Source organism: Aquila chrysaetos, chromosome 11, assembly GCF_900496995.4.
Source record: "Aquila chrysaetos chrysaetos chromosome 11, bAquChr1.4, whole genome shotgun sequence".
Lineage (NCBI taxonomy): Eukaryota > Metazoa > Chordata > Aves > Accipitriformes > Accipitridae > Aquila > Aquila chrysaetos.
The window spans coordinates 35308966-35326937 of record NC_044014.1 but is presented as its reverse complement, the minus strand read 5'-3'; the positions used below and the strand labels follow the sequence as shown (position 1 = coordinate 35326937).

Genomic DNA, 17972 nt, shown 5'->3' with positions numbered 1-17972 from the left:
CACATTAAAACTCAACACACCATGTGGTCTGAGTTTGGAAGAATTTAGGATGGACAAAGAGCCCACGCAGCACAACAATGAAGGGCGTTTGGATGTCGCTAGGTCCCAAGCCAAGGCACGAGCTGGTACACCAGAGCATAAGTGCATGGACATCTTGGGATGACAGAGAAACCAGTGCGGAGCCGCTGGGCAACAGGGAGACGCTCATCCCGGCTGGTTCAGGGGCTGAGGCCCCGGCTGTCCCCAGCCCCGGTCCCTCAGCCCGGCTGGTTCAGGGGCTGAGGCCCCGGCTGTCCCCAGCCCCCGTCCCTCAGCCCGGCTGGTTCAGCGGCTGGGCCCGGCTGTCCCCGTGCCCCGGCCCCTCTGCGCGGCTGGCTTAAGGGCCGCTGGGCCCCGGCTGCCCGTGCCGCGCCGACCCGCCCGCACTCACTTCTTCATGATGTCGATCTCGTGGCACCAGCGGTCCTTGTTCTTGACGCTGAGCTCCAGCCGGCAGGACTTGATGGCCACCCGGGCGCCCGAGTCCTGCAGGACACAGCGCCGTCAGCCGCCCCGGCCCGGCCGGGCCCGGCCCTCCCCGCCGCCGCCCGGCCCCGCTCCGCGCCGCCCCACCTGGTGCTGGTAGAGGCAGACGTTGCCGAAGCCGCCGGTGCCCAGGCGGTCGCGCATCTCCCAGGGCCCGCACCCGCCCGCCGGCTGCCCCCGCAGCGCCGCCCCGCCGGGGGCCCGCTCCGCGCCGCCGCCGCCGGGCCCGGGGGGGGCGCCCCGCTCCATCGCGCCGCAGCCACTCGGCGCCACCGGCACTCCGCCTTTATTGCCGCGTCACCGCGCGCGCGCGCCCGCCCGCCAACTGCCGCGCGTCCGCCGCCGCCGTCAGCGCCGCCGTCAGGCCCGGAGGGCGAAGTCGAAGGGCTGGAAGTCGCGGCGGAAGGCGTGGGCCTGTGCCGCCTCCTCCGCCCGCTCCGCCGCGCACCGCCGCCAGTCGGCCCGCTGCGGCAGCGCCAGCAGCGCCTCGCTCGCCAGCACCTCCCTGCAAGCACAACCCGGCGTCACCGCCGACGTCACGCGCCGGGCGCGCCGTCAGCGCCGCGCCCAGCGGGGCCGGGGAAGGAGGCGGGGCGGGGGTGGGGGGTGGGGTAGAGGCACCGACCTGCCGAAGTGCAGCGGGAAGCGACCGCGGATGCGGTGGAAGAGCTTCTCCCCCGTGTCCAGCTCCACGTAGAAGTAGGGCGTCCCCGGCTGCGCCACCTGCGGGGGGGGAAGGGGAGGGAGAAGCGAGGAGAAAGGGGCCCGCTGCAGAGCCCCCCGCCAGCAAAGAGCACGGCTTCTTGGAAAAGAGCAGATGTTTCCTAACCGGAGAGGCGTTTCTCTAGAGAGGAAACTCGGCAAACCGAACCGACAGCCCCGGGGACGCCAAACTGCCCCAGCGGCCGACGCGGAACCATAACTGCCAAGGGAGGGTGAAGCCACGGGTCACCTTCTGCTGGGGTCCTCAGCTGATGATGCGCACAGGGCACTACCATAATTTATGTCGTGGTTTAATTCTGCACTTACCACTGCAGAGTCGGTAAATGAGAGAATTGGGCAGTTCCGATCATTCTTAACCTGACCTAGGTCATCCCATGCCAATACAGCACACTTTGAGAGGAAAAAAAGCACGCGAAGAGACTACATTCACATCTCGGCTCAGAAATCAGCCCCTAAGCTTGGCAACGTGGGTATCAATAGCTGTAATGGCTTTGAAAGAGACAAGCATGCACACATGCTATTTCTGCCTCCTGCCGCAGATCAGGTCTCCCTGTGGCCACTGAGCACAAAGAAAAAAAAACCCTATGTCACTACTGACTCATTTCTCCGATACAACAGGAAGATTTCTTTCAAATTCTTATCGAAGGTGACCTAAAAACTACCTGATAGGCAGCAGTACTGAAAGAGGGTTGATGTTTGGTATCAGAAGGAATGACTTCAGCAAGCCCTACACATGGCTGGAATAATCTTAAGATAAGGAATGCATCTGTTGTTCATGAGAACTTCACCCAAAGCAGAATACACCTGGCACATCTCCAAATCAAGTCTACAATGGTCTGCCTCCCACAGCTTAACCCTACCACACAAAGTGACCTCAGAGGAAAACAGCAACTTAGACAGGACAGAGGGAAAGGAAGAAAGAGGTGAAATCTTGTCTCATACTTGCGTGATATCTGAGTGCTCTGGGATTTCTAATAATTCAATCTGTTGTTCCTGTGCCTGTGCAATAAAGGACTCTTTAATGTCTTCGGAAGTACAGTGGTCCAATGGGACAGGAATCACCTGGAGAGGGAGGACAACATTTCCATAAAAAGAAAAGACAAAACAAACCACTTGCAGAAAGCAATCAATCCATCACTGGAGCTGGTATGCTCCTCAGTACCACTCAGCATCATCAAACAAGACAGGTAAGCACCTATCTGTACAGGCTTAAACTTATGAGATTTTTTTCTGTAGGAGCTGAACAAAAAGCTGAAAACCATTAAGCTTGAAAGAGTTCTCAGCTCAGCCGTCTCCTTTCTGATCTCTGTGGTAGTTTAAGGCTGCTCTGATACAATTACAGATCTGCCAAATACAGAAACTACCACATTAAACCCCTAAAGGATTGACACACAAGGACAAAAAAAACCCCAACAAACAAACAGAAAAAAAAAAAAAAAAAGAAAATCAAAGGGCTGGTACTGGTAGACGAAGACCAGAGTTCTGCATATATCTTTAGATTTTCAGCCTACTTTAGTTACAAATGCGAGCGCCACAGTTCGTGTGCCAGTGTGAGCCGATCAGAGTCAGAGCGAGGTCTTGCAACCTATCTGAAAACCCTGTGGGTTTTTTAATCAGTTCCATGCAGGGAGAAGTTTTCCTCACCCACTCAACACAACCAACGCTGTGCTGCTGTAACAGGAAGAATTAAAGGACTGTGGTAGAACCAGCACACTGGTTTTATTTTTGCTCTGTCTCTGTGGGTAGGATGACTTCTCTCCATACTCTGGGAAGGTACAGAATAAAGAGGGAAATTTGAAGGTGAGCTTTCTCTTTCAATTCATTTGCAGATAAGTGCAAGTTTATATTCTCCCACGGTGACACTAAAACCATACCTGTAACTGCAGATGCTGACTCCTATAGTTTCTTTCAAATAGGACATATCTCTTTCCCTTGCTTCTGAAAAATTCCTTTAGGGCAGACTTGTACTTGGTCACTTCTTCCACCACCTCTGAAGACAAGTCAACCACTGACTGATAGTGCCCAATAGGCAAAATCAAGACGTGATCAGGTAATAAGCCACCTTTGGCCAGGGCAAGATAGCACTAGAGTGAAACAATACACACCAGTTACTCACTACAAGCAACACTTATTTACCACGCTGTGGAAATTTACTCTGACTGCATTCTGAGTATCCCCCAGCCTAGCGATTCTGCGTCAGGAACAGGAAAGTCTTCTCCTCTATGTCACTTATTAGGGATTGTTTATTAGCTATTTATTAATTACTAGAGGAATGAGAAAGAGAGAGGGACTGCTAAAGGACCAAAAAAACCCAAACAAAAAAAATCTTTTGAATGTCAGAGGATGCCTTGTCTGCAAGAAAGCAGCTGAGTGAACTTCACCACTGTGGCTAGAATTTCTTACTATGACAAGAAAATCCACTTGAAAATTGTTAACAGCTTATTTTAAAATAAGTCCGTGGACCAATCTGTCCCTGTAGCAGTTTGAAGTGGATTATGCAATACAGGAGCAATAACTTTAAGCAAAGTGAATACACCAATGATTGAATTAATCTCCAAGACATACTTCAAGGTGTCAACTTTAAAGCTATCTGATCTTCTGTTTAATCTATTTATAACAAAACTGGAACCAATCATCCGAGGGAGATATGGCATAACTCCAGATGGTGCATCCTGCTGCCAAAGCAGGACGCAGTTTTTCACGCTGGAAAAGTTCTGCCAGATGGTAACATAAGCAAACCATGAGGGCTGGCACAGTAAAAAGTGTTCTGGCACTGTAATCCAGCTCTGCTGCCAGAGCAAAATTGGGCCATGCTTCATTTTTTAATATCTACATACCTACGTCTTTTGTAGGGGAGAGGCAAAGAAACTGAAAAAAAACCCCAAGAGTCAACTTCAAATAAAGTTTGTTTGTTTTTCTTAAGATTTAAAATTGGAGATTGATATTTTATATTGCTGTGTCTTAGCATGATTCTGCCGTCACATAGCAAAGAACGTGCTATGGGTACTTACATGCGTGCCAATACTAACAACCAAGTGCTTCTCAACTTCTGGGCTGGCGAGGCAGAACCAGCAGGGCCCCGTGGGCTGTGCTTTATTGGGAGAGGAAAGAGAAACAAGTGTTAGGATGGGGCTTATTTGTCAGAACAAGGAACAGAAAAAGATCTTGAAGAGGTGTTATTTTCCAGCCACCCTTCCCAGTTGATAAAGTGCTGAAGATGTCAGAAGGACACAGCTCCTGGAAGCAGGTCTGGTCAGAGAACCGGTGCCTCTGGGCAATTCCAGCAAGAGAGGTCGCGGCAGTCAGACCCTTGCTGACTGCCATTCTCATCGAGTGCTCTAATTTAATGGAAGAGCACTAATCCCAGGAATTTAGTAGTTACAGCTCACTAATAAGAAAGCACCAGCAAATTTAAACAGACAAATCAAAATGAGGTAAAATTACTGCATAGGTACAGACAAGGACAGATGCTGTCAAACACACTTGTCAGTTCTGGCCTATTCATCACACTCAAAACCACCTGGATTCACACCCAAACTGCAGTACCTCTGCTGACCTTTAATATAAGTTGATGGCATTAATAACCTAGGCCTCTCTTTAGGGTCAAATAGTATATTCACATCCTCTGCAGGTTGCATACAAGGATAGACAATCAGCTTTGCAAATGCAATAAACATGAAAAAGTTCTCAAGAACTGCAGGAAACCAAGCGTCCAATTCTGGGGTTCATTTCTGAGCAAAACAGTGTAACAAGGCTCTCTTCTCATGACATCAAACTCCAGAAGACTTTGGAAGTTATATGAACATGCACAATGGCACACTATGTCCTACAGAAGCGATGGGGGAAAACAAGAAAACCCATACACATTCTTTCATCAAAACTGACTGCCATTACAGCCAGTTGTGCCTCTGCAGGCACGTATAGAGCAATGACACTGTGCTCGTTTTAGCATACAGTAATTTAGCCCATAGAACTGTTACATGCAAGAACTATGCAAAATGTTTGGAAATCTAGTAAATAAAAAAGTGAACAACTTAGTCTCACGTAACAAAGGCAACCAGACTTATCTACCAGAGGCATTTCTGAAGAATGTCTTCTTACCCACTAGCAGTGGGACTAGCTTTCAGAGAAACAAAAGGGGAGGCCAACACCTACATTTGCATTTTAAGCCCAAATTTCTTTATAACCGAGACCAACATTTCTAAAGATACATGCTTGCAGTAATGCTGTCACTGAGAAGTTGAAACAAAGTCTTTAAAGATCACAATTTCTACAAGTCAGACAAACTCTAATGATATTTACAGCCCAGAAATAGAGAGGTAACAGAAGGGCTTCCTCCCTTCCCAGTTCATTAATACTTCATGAACTCACAGCACAGAACAACTGAAGTGGTGTTTCAAGAACTCATCAGCACTGTGATCCAGTCTCTTGCAGTCCCTCTGAATGGAAACACGCTGCTTTGTGAAACTGCCTGTTGTCATGTTCAGAGGCCAGTCTGGTTCAGAGGGTAAATGGCATCAGCCCAGCCACAACCACCAAAGATCCAACTAGCTTTTAAACTATGCTTTTGACTTTTCTTTCACCTATTAATTGTCAGGTTTGTAGGAAACAAGGGACCTTTCATTACTCTGTATTCCCACAGCATCTAGTATAGTGACAGAGTACGTTGGCAAGCTGACCTGTACAGCTCAACAGCTTGAGAAAAACGAAGAGTGAGATGGTCCAATGCCTCAAAGGAAGAGCTCAGGAAAAAAGCATCCGCATACTTACGGGGTTTTTTGGCTTGCTTAGGTTGGGAGTTCCCTCTCTCCTTCTCATGTGAGGGACGTTTCTTTCCCTGATGCTTGTTCAAATCAAAGAAAAACTGACAAGCTGGTTCTTCCTGTTTAGAAAATGAAAACCAAAGCCCATTAAAACTGCATCACAGAGAGTCACAGTATGTACAAGAATTTGCTTTTTCCTGAAGAGGTGTGTAACCACCTTCGAAAAGCATCAACAGCAAAAGCATCAATATCCTGGAACAGAATGAACTGAGCTCTCCCAGTAATGCAGCAGACTTTGCCTGCCTGAATATGCAGCCTCAGCCAAGGAAAAAATTCTGGGAGAGCTGCCCCAAATTGCTACATTGTGCTATTTAGCCTTATGTTGAACGTTCAGAATTGCTTGATTTTATGGATTGTTCAAATCTCTTTTTCACTTGACAGCCAGTGACAAAAGAATGTCTTTATTTCTTAGAGACGTTAGCCTCTCAACAGACTCACACAGAGGCTGAAACCACTTGACTTAAGTGGTAACATAAAGCAAAATGCCACTAGAAGGCATTAATGCTGCAGAGGAAAGCACTGGGGAGGGGGACAGCAAAGAACAGAGCTGCTTGTGCAAGCTTAGCTTAGTTCCCACACGGGAGCACAACTGCAGTTTAAAATCCAATCCATGCTGGAAGAACTGTTATGTACAACAGAAGCATTTTTCCCAGTAAACTTGGCAAGCTTTCCTGCCTGTCTTCAATTGGATATTGAAGCTCAAAGGCACAAGAATTTTTGCTTCCATCAAGTTATTGACTGTTTGGTCTCTGAAAAAGCCTTGTTGCCAGGGGTTGAACACAACAGCAAATCTCAGCTCAGGGCAGGGAAGCTGTCATAGCTAAAGGGATCAGGAGGTGTCTGTCACCCTCGTGCCCACCCACACTGCCATCTGGAAGGAGCCAGCCCTTCGCTCTGTGTGCATGCTCCAGGGAGAAAGACTGGAGAGCAGCCTGCCTACCTGACACACTGGTTCAGCAAAGCCTACCTCAGCTCCAACCTCAGGTTCAGTATTCCCCCGCAACAGGCAATGATTTCACAGTTTGGTTTCTCTACACACCTTGAGATACACAAGCACTGCTGTTCAAATGTGTACATAAGCAGAGTATACCACAACGCTTAGAAGGCAAAACGTGCTCTGCACAGGAAGACAATCTGAGCCTTTACACAGATGAACACAAGCCACTTGTCTGATGAGTGACTCACAAAGGTGGGGATTTCAAAGCTTCTGACAACAACAGCTGAGAGTTCAAGCCCCAGGAAGGAACACTTCTGCCCTCAGGTGGCAAGTAATCAATATTTAAAGGAGCACAAAGATGGTAACTTAAGACACTCAAGAAAAAACAGTACCCAACACCTCTTTCACCAGCATTAAGGGACACAGTGGACATGCAACATCAAATGAAGTAGCACCTGAGTAGCCAGCAGCCTAAGGCCAACTGCAAAGGACTAATTTGTAGTTTACAAGCTTAGAAAGAATAAGACTGTGTGTGCTGAGGTGCCCACACGGAGCAGTTCTGACAAGCAAGCAGATCTAACTACAGCATCACCATGCAGGCCTGCAGGAAGAATCATAGAATCGTTTGGGTTGGAAGGGACCTTTAAAGGTCATCTAGACCAACCCCCCCTGCAATGAGCAGGGACATCTGCAACTAGACCAGGTTGCTCAGAGCCCCATCCAACCTGGCCTTGAATGTTTCCAGGGATGGGGCATCTTACCACCTCTCTTGGCAACCTGTTCCGGTGTTTCACCACCCTCATCGTAAAAAATGTCTTCCTTGTATCTAGTCTGAATCTACCCTCTTCTAGTTTAAAACCATTACCCCTTGTCCTATCACCACAGGGCCTATCAAAAAGTCTGTCCCCATCTTTCTTATAAGCCCCCTTTAAGTGTTGAAAGGCCACAATAAGGTGTCCCCAGAGCCTTCTCTTCTCCAGGCTGAACAACCCCAACTCTCTCTGCCTTTCCTCACAGGGGGGACGTTCCAATCCCCTGATAATTTTTGTGGCCCCCCTCTGGACTCCCTCCAACAGGTCCATGTCTTTCTTGCACTAGCGACCCCAGAGCTGGATGCAGTACTGCAGGTGGGGTCTCACCAGAGCGGAAAAAAGGGGGAGAATCACCTCCCTCGACCTGCTGGTTATGCTTCTTTCGATGCAGCCCAGGATACGGTTGGTTTAAGAAGGGGCAAACCGTAACTCCCATACATTGCATCTATACAATTTGGTTGATGCAAATAGTTTACACAGAACCCTGAAGTGTTTTGGACATAAATATTCCAAAGTTAAAGCCAAACACTGTTCTAAGCTCCCTGAACAGAGGGAGTGAAGAGTGAAACCAGAGTGCACACACAAAGGAGAAGGCAGCAGTACCTCTGCACACAGGGGTGCTTTGGTCTTCTGTGCCTCCTTCCGCGATTTTCGGTACGGATTTTCAGTGACGTCCTGTGGCTGTTTCACTAGCTCTGCAGGGTCCATCAAGCTCATTGGCACAATGCTGAAGGCATAGAGATACTAGAACAAAAACACATGGCTCAAACACAAGAAGCTCTTGCCATGACTGCAACTCTGAAGAGGTCAGCTGTGAACTAAGCCACCCTGAAATAGTAACACACAACTTGGCACTGCAAGAACTCAGCAAATCAGTATTTAAGCTAAGGCAGGACATGAGAAACACACTCCCTGTGCCAGTCTCCCACCCAGTGCAACCAAGAGTTTATGAAGTGCTTTCAAGTGGGTCACTTCTTTCACTTTATGGAAAGATCTTTTTGAAAAGCAGCAGTATATCTTACTTGAAAAAGAAATGACCTTGATCCTTGCCTGTTTCCAGGCCTTCTTTCTGTCCAGAACTCCTGGACCTTTTTTTGTTACCAGGCCTGGTTCCAATGCCTTCTTAACCACTAGCAACCTGTCCTTCTACATCAATATTCGGTAGCTTTCTTAAGGGGAGAAGAGAAACAGGTTAAAAAAACCCAGCCCCTTCCCATCCCAGAAGTTAGTAAATGTCAGTGATTTGTAAGGGCTTCTTTGGAATTTCGCTTCCTTCTTGAAGCAGGCCATGCGAACAGAAAATACATAAAGCAGCTGGGGAAGAGGAAGGAATGGCAGCTTTCTAACCACTTTCCTCTGCAGCTGTTTTCACAGCTACATGCCATTTGACCAGGTAGAGAACAGCAGTGCCTCAGAACACATCTTGCAGCCCTTACCCGTCTGACATAATGGGCAAATGGTATGTATCACTCAAGTGAGACAGATCCCTCCACTTCAGTCAAGCTTTTAAGTGACTGACACTGTCCTCTAGCTAGCCAAAGCTGGGCTTACTGCCCTATTACTTCTACTTGAGAAAAGAAGAAAGATTCAAGAGCGTCAGTACCTTTTTCTTGCTTGTATTGCCAACATCAGCAAGTGCAATAAACCTGCTCACATGCTGTGGGGTCTCCTGTAGCACTGTGTGATTTCTGTAAGGAAGCAGAACATGACTGGCTTATACAATACAGAAAAAGACAGTGGGAAAACCACGTGTCCTCCGTGAAGCTATTCAGACAGCATGTCAGCCACATACAGTCTTTGGCACAGAACAAGGAGGCTTGAGGACAGACGGACTCATGAGATCTAACAGCAAACAGCTGCACAGACCAAAATGACATCTCACTGCAGTCCAAATACAGAGAGGGGAGGAAAATTCACTGGTCTGAAAACAGCCACATCTTTGAAGTGTTTCCTGTGGAAAGGATAATAGTCTTACCCAACATTAACACGACAGCCTTAGTTTTATTTTAGGTTGTTCTGACACCTACCTTACGTCCCTAATCACATTTTATATACGAAGTTATGACTGAAGACACCAGTCTCTTCACCACACAAGAGCTTTTCCATGATACGTTTTTCAGAGGTACACCCGTGAATTAGGCTGAACACTGTTTAAATGCGACTAAGGGCAACTAACTTGGCATCAGATTCACAGCAACATACTCAAACAAGTACTGTCAGCAACAGCACGGTTTTTGAGGCAGCAGGAATTATGGTAATAAGATGCATCTGAGAAACAATCTTGACCCTGTGTTGGGGCTGGATGACTTCATAAAATTATTTTAAAGTTGTCCTCCTGCATTCTTTTAAAATTAACTCTTATTAAAAAATACATGCGATTTCACATGGTCTAACAAACCTGTAAGGAAGTCTTTCATAATAGGCCTTCTCCAGGGCAGCAAAGTGGTACCTTGGTTTGAGACTTGCAGCTACATCAGATACTAACTTGGAGCCACATTTCTTGGTATCTATTTCTCCCTACAAAATACAAACCAAGTTTTATTTAACAAAACCTGTCCGATTGCAGTGAAAAGAAACAGTTTTATACAGAACTGCATGCTGGAAACATAGAGACTGACTATAGTGGTCACCATTCCTTGGAAGTGGAAAAAATAGCCAAAAGGGCTTGATCTCTTATCACCAACCACAGCCTACTCATTTAGTCCATTCTGTGTACTCAGGGTTTGCATCCACTCATTTCATTAATCCAAGTTTGTCATATTTTCCTTCTCTTGGTCATGGGGAGCCAGGGCAGCACAGAGTGAGTTTGGGAAACACCAACAGATGTCAAAATCATTAAGACATATTTGACCACATGTCCAGAGTGCCCAACCTTTAGTGCACAAGTCAAGCGAACAGGAAAGCCCTGAGGTTTCCTTAGGAAGCTGAATTTTATCCCGCTCCCATCCCTAAGAAGTCAGAGCAAAACAGAACACAACCCAAGAGCAGACTTCAAACCACTTGCTTGGGTGAAGGCTCTTGTGATGTCTTTTCCCCATTAGCCTTAGACTGAGAAGTGAAGTAGGGAAGGAAAAGGGCAGGAGAAGGGAGAAGTTCAGAAACAGCTTATGCCTGTTACCTCGTTATCTTTGGTAAAAGCACAGGGAATGAGACTGTGACCTGGCATCTGTCACAGCCCTTCATTGCGGCAGTGTGACAGGCACTAACCCACCCTCAAGAAAGCGGTTTTCCTCTCTGTGCTCCCGCCTACTGCCCTTGCAGGAAGCACGGCAGAGGGGAGCCCAGCAGTGTCTGCTTCCAGCCCCACTGAAAACAACCAGAGCTACAAAGCATGTCAGGAAAAGGAAACCCACAGACTTCTCCAGGGAGTCAGTTCTCATCCATGCAATTTAGCTCCTCACACCACTTTTGCTGAAAGAGAAACTTCAGGTCACAAAGAGCAAGAGACCCAATTATTCATTCCTCAAACCTCCTGCTTTATTTGAGTGACAGGATTTCAGGGACACAGTGCACAAGGGAATCTCCAAGACTTATTACTGAAATCCTCAGTTGATAAAGTACACACTCCAACAAGATCCATATTTGAATATAATCACTATTAGTATACTCCTCTGTTAATCCAAGTGAGTACTTTCTCAGAAAATTCATGCCGAGGGAAGCCAAGTGTGGAATGATACACTGAACTACTACAGAGAATCCCCATGGGAATTTTGAGACACAAATTTTCTTTTTAAGCCAGAACATCCCTACAACTTGTTTCTCTCCAAATCCCTAGGCTAGTGGGGTTGGTGGGTTTGTTTGTTTGTTTGGGTTTTTTTGTGGGGGGGGGGGGGGGTGGGGTGAGAGATGAGGGATGGTCTTTATGCTTTTAGACTGGGGATCGTATCTCTTTTTGGATGTTGGATGATACTGAGAGGAAGCAAAAAGTGTAGTTTTGCCACAGTATATGGCCTTGCACTCCAGGAAGGTTTCAGATCACCTGAACTTACGACTGGAAAATCACTTCTGCTGAGGAAAACTAACAACAGAAAATTGGACACAAACAAAAACAACATCCTCAAAATCCAGACAGAGGAAGAACCAGACCATTTAGTACAGCTGACTGATACTTAAGGAAATAAATGCTAAAACACTTAAAAAGTTTTGAAGGGGGGCAAAGGAATGACAAATGTCAAGTGGTATTGAAGATGCTTAGAGTACAGCATTCCACATGACAGACTAGCAGCATTGTTCCACAGCAACTGCAACGAACTGAATTCAGAGCAACATTTGTGATCAGATGAAAGCTATCAACTCTGATTTTTCAGGCAGAGACAGATAAAACACCCTGAAGTTTCACAAATTCCCCTTCCCATTGGTCCTTCTTCTCTGAAGAACCAGAACATCGGCTGTCTGTTTTTTTACTCTCAGTTTTCTCAAGCACTCAGACATGGCCCAGTAGCCCAAACTGCCACAGCAAGCAGAGAGGCAATCCTTTGTTAAATCCAACTGGAAAACCATTCCACCAGAAAATAGAACACTTACCGCACTGTTGGCAAAAGTCCCCACATCTCTGGGCCAGGGGGAAGTCAGCAATATATCCACACCTTTGAAGTTTGGGGTTGATAACAAAGATGTTTTCAATTCTGCCACATCCTTTGCGCTAAAACTGTAGGCAGGAGCTGGCTCATCCTGGGACTCAGTACCACTCAGGTATGCGATCTGCAGTCCAGAAGTACCACTGTAAAGACCTCGACGGCCTGCATTAATACACAGGCACGCGCTTGAGATGTAGACATTGCAAGTAATCTCTTAGTCACATCGTAGACAGAGGACCAAATTCAGCAGTCCTGCCTTACTTCTACTGAAACTATCCTTACAGACAGCTCATTTTCTGTGCCCATAAACTGTGGCAAAAACATGTTGTAGTGCAATGGCTCAAATCCAACTCTGCCTGCAGGGAAGCAGCTGTTCAGACAACCCCTAGCCTTCTCTCCTCACTGCTATCTTGCTTCCCCAAAATCAATCCATATCAAAAGCTCAGTATGAAGGCTGAGTAAAAAAAGCCAGCTGCAAGTGCCTTTACTTGTTATGCTTTTTGTCAGGTGGCAATCTAGAAAAATTAGTTTTTCCTTTTAGCTTTGCTACAGCTTCATTACCTTTAAAGATGACACTTCTTACCTCTGCTACTCCAGTAGAGCCTCAGAGCATAGCAAAACCATACTTCAAGTAGGAAACCTTCCCCATACAAAGACGGGCATGCTATGGGAGTAAGATATTCACAAAGAACAGGCTCTTTCAACCACTCTTGCTTTTGCTTAGCAAACTCAGTGTTAGAACACAACAAAAAAAGCAGGGTTCTCTTTCACATTTTATGTAGCAGACTGTCAGCCTTTCAACATAGAGTTCAACTCCAGTCTGAACCCCAGGATAAGAAATGACACCTTAAAATTTCTGGAGAAAGGAAGGGCTTTGAAGTGGGAAGAGCAGAAAACGTTCAAGAAAGCATGACTGGGCAAATGCACATCCCTTATCACAAACCACCTGCAGCCTTACCTAAATAAGTGATGTTCTCGGCTAATTCACAGCCACTGAGTTCTGGAAAATAGCTCACGGTCTCTTGGTCATTAGCACCAAGCACGTAGGTTGGAATTGGAGCTGAGGAAGAAAACCACATGTACTCAGTCTGCTTTAATTCAAGTACGTTAGCACAAGTTCCATCCACATTTACTAGGAATCACAGCAGGTCCCATCCTTTCCTACAGACCCCAACACCACTCCTTTGCTGTGTGCCGAGGAGCAATAAGCACAGAACAAGAAACCTTCCTTCAAAATAAGTCCCCAAGTCTGCTGTTTCCACAGATGCATAGAGCACCAGGAGAGAATAACCTCCTTTTTAACTACAACTTGCTCCACTGCCTACATAAGCAGATCAGCTCCAAAATGATCCATAGCCCTAAAAACATGGGTCTTCCCTAAGGCAATGCTAAGTAAATACCAGCACAGAGGGACACCTGGTGATTCAGTTTAAGCGGATCTAAATTCATATGGCTATTGAAAAAGTACAAACCATTGATGTTTTAGGGGAAAAGCTCAAGTTTGTCAGCTCTTTGATTCACTTGGTAAAAGAACTTGCTGCATGACTTCACCTAGAACTGGTGGATATAATACAAAAAAAGCAATGGGAAGTACTGCTTTTCATTCCTTTTAGCTAGGTGATCCGTAAAAATTTATTTCTCCAAAGAGCATAAGTCAAATCTTTTCACGCTATTGAAAGTTAGACAAAGCAATGACCAATGTCAAAGACACCTCCTGTAGATTTCCTGGCAGACCAGTACACCAGTAAGCTGGTCAACAGTTCACCTAGTCAGCAGGTCCAAAGCTTTTCACGGAATAAAAACCAGCAATAGTTTCCTGTTTAAGAAGGGAGAGCAGCAGCAATACAGCAGCTCTGCTACAGCTGTTGTTAGACTGTTGCTTGAAGTTCCAGCTCCCACAGTCAGAAGATAGAGGAGATTGCTTTCAATTGCAGAGCTGGAAAACTTTATGAATGGCTTAAAACCAAAATGAAGTGACCTGAATCTGGTTTGTATCTATGTGCATATAAGCGAGATTATAAGCTAGAGATTTTTTCAACAGTTCAAAGGGTAAAGACAATTCAAGTGAGGATGAGCAAAAATGCATCAGTCCAGGGAAGACTTTGCTGTTAACACCCACTCTTCTCCCTGCGTGCACAGGAGAGCTTCCTCGGGGAGCAAAGTTTAAACCAGTAACAATTCTTCTTATATTCTCATAGCAATAGGAACACAAGGCAGCACGCCTCACCACGGAAAGTCCTCAGCTAAAAGCAGCAAATAGGACAGTCTTTGTCCAGACAGCTCACATAAATGCACAAACAAGCTGGGGATAACTGGGAAGCAACGCAGCAGTAGAGAGGAACCAGAAAGCAAGAGTCCCAGCTCCTTTCTGGCTTGCCTCGCGCCAGGGCCAAGAGCCAGAGTAGCACTGAAGAGGAAAGAAGAACACTACAAATGCTTGTGAGGTAGCATCTCCCTTACAAGAGGGGTGTGGAAAGAGGCAGAGAAGTCCACATAGGACTTTTCATGTCCATGGCTGGGAAAACGTCTTCAGCACAAGGGCTGCAGGGACCGAGGAGAAATGGGCAAGCCCTGCTCCTTTGGAAACCCTTATGATCTCCGTGGCTGAAGAACAGAGATGTTCAGCCTGCCAGCACCTCTGCTTTCCCCTTTCTCCTCAGGACTGAATGCAGGGAGGGGAAGAACAGCACTGCTACACACTGCGGAGACGTCTGTGGTAGAAGTGTGAAGGTGGGTGTGAACAGGGAATGACCAGAAATTTCTGCAAGGGAAGCATCAGGAGTGGCAGAAGAAGAGCTATACACTGGCAGGCATGCTGGGATCCCACAGCCTGCTGACTGAAGCACTGTAAACATGTACCTACAGCTTCTCAGGCTACCTGGGTTGTAAAAACAAAGACTGCCCCAGATGGCAGACTGAAACTGTAGGAAGGTGATATTAGGAACAGAAGTAGAGCCATAAGACATCTAGGCAAGGAGAGAGAAGACCCTGACACCAATTAGCAACATCGTGTGTCTCTCCTATGACTGCAAACAGTGCTGGCCCAGTGACCCAGGCACGGGCCTTGACGGCCAAATCGCAGGCAGGCCACTTGGGACACATGCGTCTTCATGCTCCCAAGTCCAAGAGTGTGACAAAAATGAGATTTGTTTTAAAACAAACCCACCTTTCCCTCCTGCGTGGAGTTTTCCTGCTTGAGTTTAACTGCTTTAACATTACAGCATGTAACTGCAACTTCTGAATTCCAAAGCACACTGCGATGAGACAGCGGAGTAGGTCATGAAATAGCATAATCACCAGCATCCAGAGTGACACCACCTTCCTTACCTTTCTTGGCCCCTGTGCGATACTCTGCCCATTCTGTCTCTGAAGTAGAGCCAAAAAAATTCCCGACACACAAAAGCATCTAAAAACATCAGATAAAGCAAGAGTTGCCATTTGACCAAAGACAAGACACGCACAACTTTTTCACCGAGGTGTTGCCGTATTGTCACAACGCCGTGACGTGCATTGCTTCAACAGCACTTTGCTCGGTAGGGTACAGAGGTTCCCCCGTGTCTGTCCGTGTCTGGGATCCAAGGCAGAACAGCAAAACAAACGGGTTTGACGTGACAAAGTGGCAGCTGCTCTCCCACGCTCTCGGATCGAGGCTCCTCCCCACACCGTGGTGCTGGACAAGGAGGGCTGAGGGGGTGCAAAGCCCCCGCCACCGGCCCCTTCCTCCAGCCAGCGGAGAGGGGGGGAGCGCGGCTCCGGACAGCAGCACCCGCCCGAGCACCCCCCCGCACATCACCCCCACGCGAAACCCACCCAGGAGCTTCTCCCGTGTCACCACGGGTAGGCTCCCGACCCGAGCCCAGCCGAGCCAGCCCCGCGCCCCGCTCACCCGCCGGGCGGGCCCGGGAGCCCCAGGCGGGGCACCCCGCGCCCGCCTGCCACCCCCCCGGCTCCCCGGGGCCTTACGTCGAAGCGGCCGCTCTTGCCCTGGATGGCCCGGACCCGCCCGAAGAGCGCCTCCAGCCGCCCCTCCACGTCGCCACATGCCAGCCTGCGGGACACGGCGTGTTAGCGGCCGCCGCCACCCCACGCCACGCCACAGCCCAGCCCAGCCCAGCCCAGCCCGGCCCGGCCCCGCCGCCTGCCTGCCTCCCCGCCCCGGCCCGTCCCGGCCCGACCCGGCCCGTCCCGTCCCGTCCCACCGCACTCACACGCGCAGCGGCGCAACCGCCATCGCGGAGCTGCTGGACGCGGAAAAACGCGCCACCGCTCCCCGAACCCGCCGCCGCTTCCGAGAGCGCCGCCCTCAGCGCTCCGCCGCCGCTTCCGGGTGCGCCGCCCTTCAGCGCTCCGCCGCCGCTTCCGGGGCGAACGGCGGTGTCTGGCCGGCAGCGAGCGTGCGGGCGCGTCAGGGCTGGCCTGCCCGGGGCTATGCCTGTCGGTAGTCGGCAGCCGCCGGGGCCGAGGGAGCTGCCCGGCGTCCGTGCGGGGCCGCTTTCCGTCGCCTTGGAAAGGTGCCAGTAAGGGGAGAGGTTCCCGAGGACTGGAGAAAAACAAATGCTGCCCCTCTTTTCCAGAAGGGCAAGATGGAGGATCTGGGGAACCGCAGGCCAGACGGGCCTCACCGTCATCCCTGGGAAGGGGACGGAGCAAGCGACCCTGGGAACCCTTTCCAGGCACAGGAAGGTGATCAGGAGGAGTCTGCATGGATTTACCAGGGGGAGATCATGCTTTCCCAGTCTGATTGCCTTCTGCAGCAAGGTGACCACCTGCACCCTCGGCCAGTTGGCAGGTGGTACAACTTCAGTTGACAGAAGTGGCTGAGGCACCAGAGGGTCATGCTGCCATCCAGAGGGACCTCGACAGGCTGGAGAATTGGGCTGAGAGGAACCTCCTGAAATTCAACCTTGGGAAGTGCAAAGTCCTTCCCCTGGGGAAGAATGACGCCAGACACCGGGAGACACTGACCACAAATTGGGCATGAGATGAGATGATACGAGAAAGAAGAGGTTTCATCTTGACAGAGAATTTTTTGACAGGGAGAACAATCATTCACTGGAACAACCTTCCCAGGGATGTGGTGGAGTCCCCATCACTGAAGGGTTTCAAGATGCAGTCGGACAGGGTGCGAGATAGTCTCATCCAGGCTCCCCTTCCCACAAGAGGTTGGACCAGATCTTTGGAGGCCCCTTCCAACCTGGGCTCCTCTATGATCTGTGAGCCAGTGGAGTGGGTTGACCCTTGCTAACAGCCAAGCACCCACACAGCAGCTCACTCACTGCCCCATTCCCCAGGATGGGGGGAAAATAGGAGGTGCTGAAATGGCTCGTGGATCGAGATAAAGACAGTTTAAAAGGTGAAGGAAAAGTTGTGTGCACAAGCAATGCGAAATAAGGAATTTATTCACTGCTTCCCATTGGCAGGCTGATGTTAAGCCACTTTCTGGGAAGCAGGGCCTCAGCCCACACAGCATTTCCTTGGGAAGACCAAGATCATCACCACAAATTTCCCCCCATCCTCCTCCTTTTCTTCAGCTGGTGCTGGGGCAGGCTGGCTCTGACTGCCCACTGGATGCTCT

At 48.7% G+C, this 17972-nt stretch overlaps 2 protein-coding genes, 1 long non-coding RNA gene and 1 other non-coding gene across 8 annotated transcripts in view; all 4 read right to left on the bottom strand.

Moving 5' to 3' along the window:
* The window catches only part of CHUK (component of inhibitor of nuclear factor kappa B kinase complex), a 32062-nt gene extending 31205 nt beyond the window's left edge, over nucleotides 1–857 (bottom strand). Inside the window, exons 1-2 of one of the 2 annotated variants that reach the window (XM_030031238.2) lie at nucleotides 613–857; nucleotides 431–525 (exon numbers count right to left, since the gene is read on the bottom strand). In XM_030031238.2, the coding sequence (XP_029887098.1) occupies nucleotides 431–525; nucleotides 613–774 (257 nt within the window). In that variant the 5' untranslated portion in view covers nucleotides 775–857. The remainder of the gene's footprint in view (nucleotides 1–430; nucleotides 526–612) is intronic. The other variant, XM_030031239.2, reaches the window with a different exon arrangement.
* On the bottom strand, nucleotides 797–16718 carry CWF19L1 (CWF19 like cell cycle control factor 1). 4 transcript variants are annotated; one of them, XM_030031240.2, is made up of 14 exons: nucleotides 16606–16718; nucleotides 16361–16445; nucleotides 15725–15803; nucleotides 13356–13457; nucleotides 12345–12559; nucleotides 10219–10337; nucleotides 9424–9508; nucleotides 8424–8564; nucleotides 6019–6130; nucleotides 4260–4339; nucleotides 3123–3332; nucleotides 2191–2310; nucleotides 1151–1248; nucleotides 797–1030 (listed from the first exon to the last, which is right to left on the bottom strand). In XM_030031240.2, exons 1-14 carry the CDS (start codon nucleotides 16626–16628, stop codon nucleotides 886–888), a joined length of 1614 nt encoding a protein of 537 aa, XP_029887100.1. In that variant the 5' UTR covers nucleotides 16629–16718; the 3' UTR covers nucleotides 797–885. The 4 variants fall into 4 exon arrangements, with proteins under 4 accessions (XP_029887100.1, XP_040983430.1, XP_029887101.1 ...); XM_041127496.1 differs by lacking the exon at nucleotides 15725–15803 and having other exon boundaries at nucleotides 16606–16714; XM_030031241.2 differs by lacking the exon at nucleotides 16361–16445 and having other exon boundaries at nucleotides 16606–16682.
* On the bottom strand, nucleotides 2477–2619 carry LOC115348650. Its single transcript, XR_003925888.1, has one exon. It is a non-coding gene; the product is annotated as a small nucleolar RNA SNORA12 (small nucleolar RNA).
* LOC115348474 lies at nucleotides 11646–12338 on the bottom strand. Its single transcript, XR_003925831.1, has 2 exons — nucleotides 12073–12338; nucleotides 11646–11777 (listed from the first exon to the last, which is right to left on the bottom strand). It is a non-coding gene; the product is annotated as an uncharacterized LOC115348474 (long non-coding RNA).
* Nucleotides 16719–17972: the final 1254 nt, after the last annotated feature.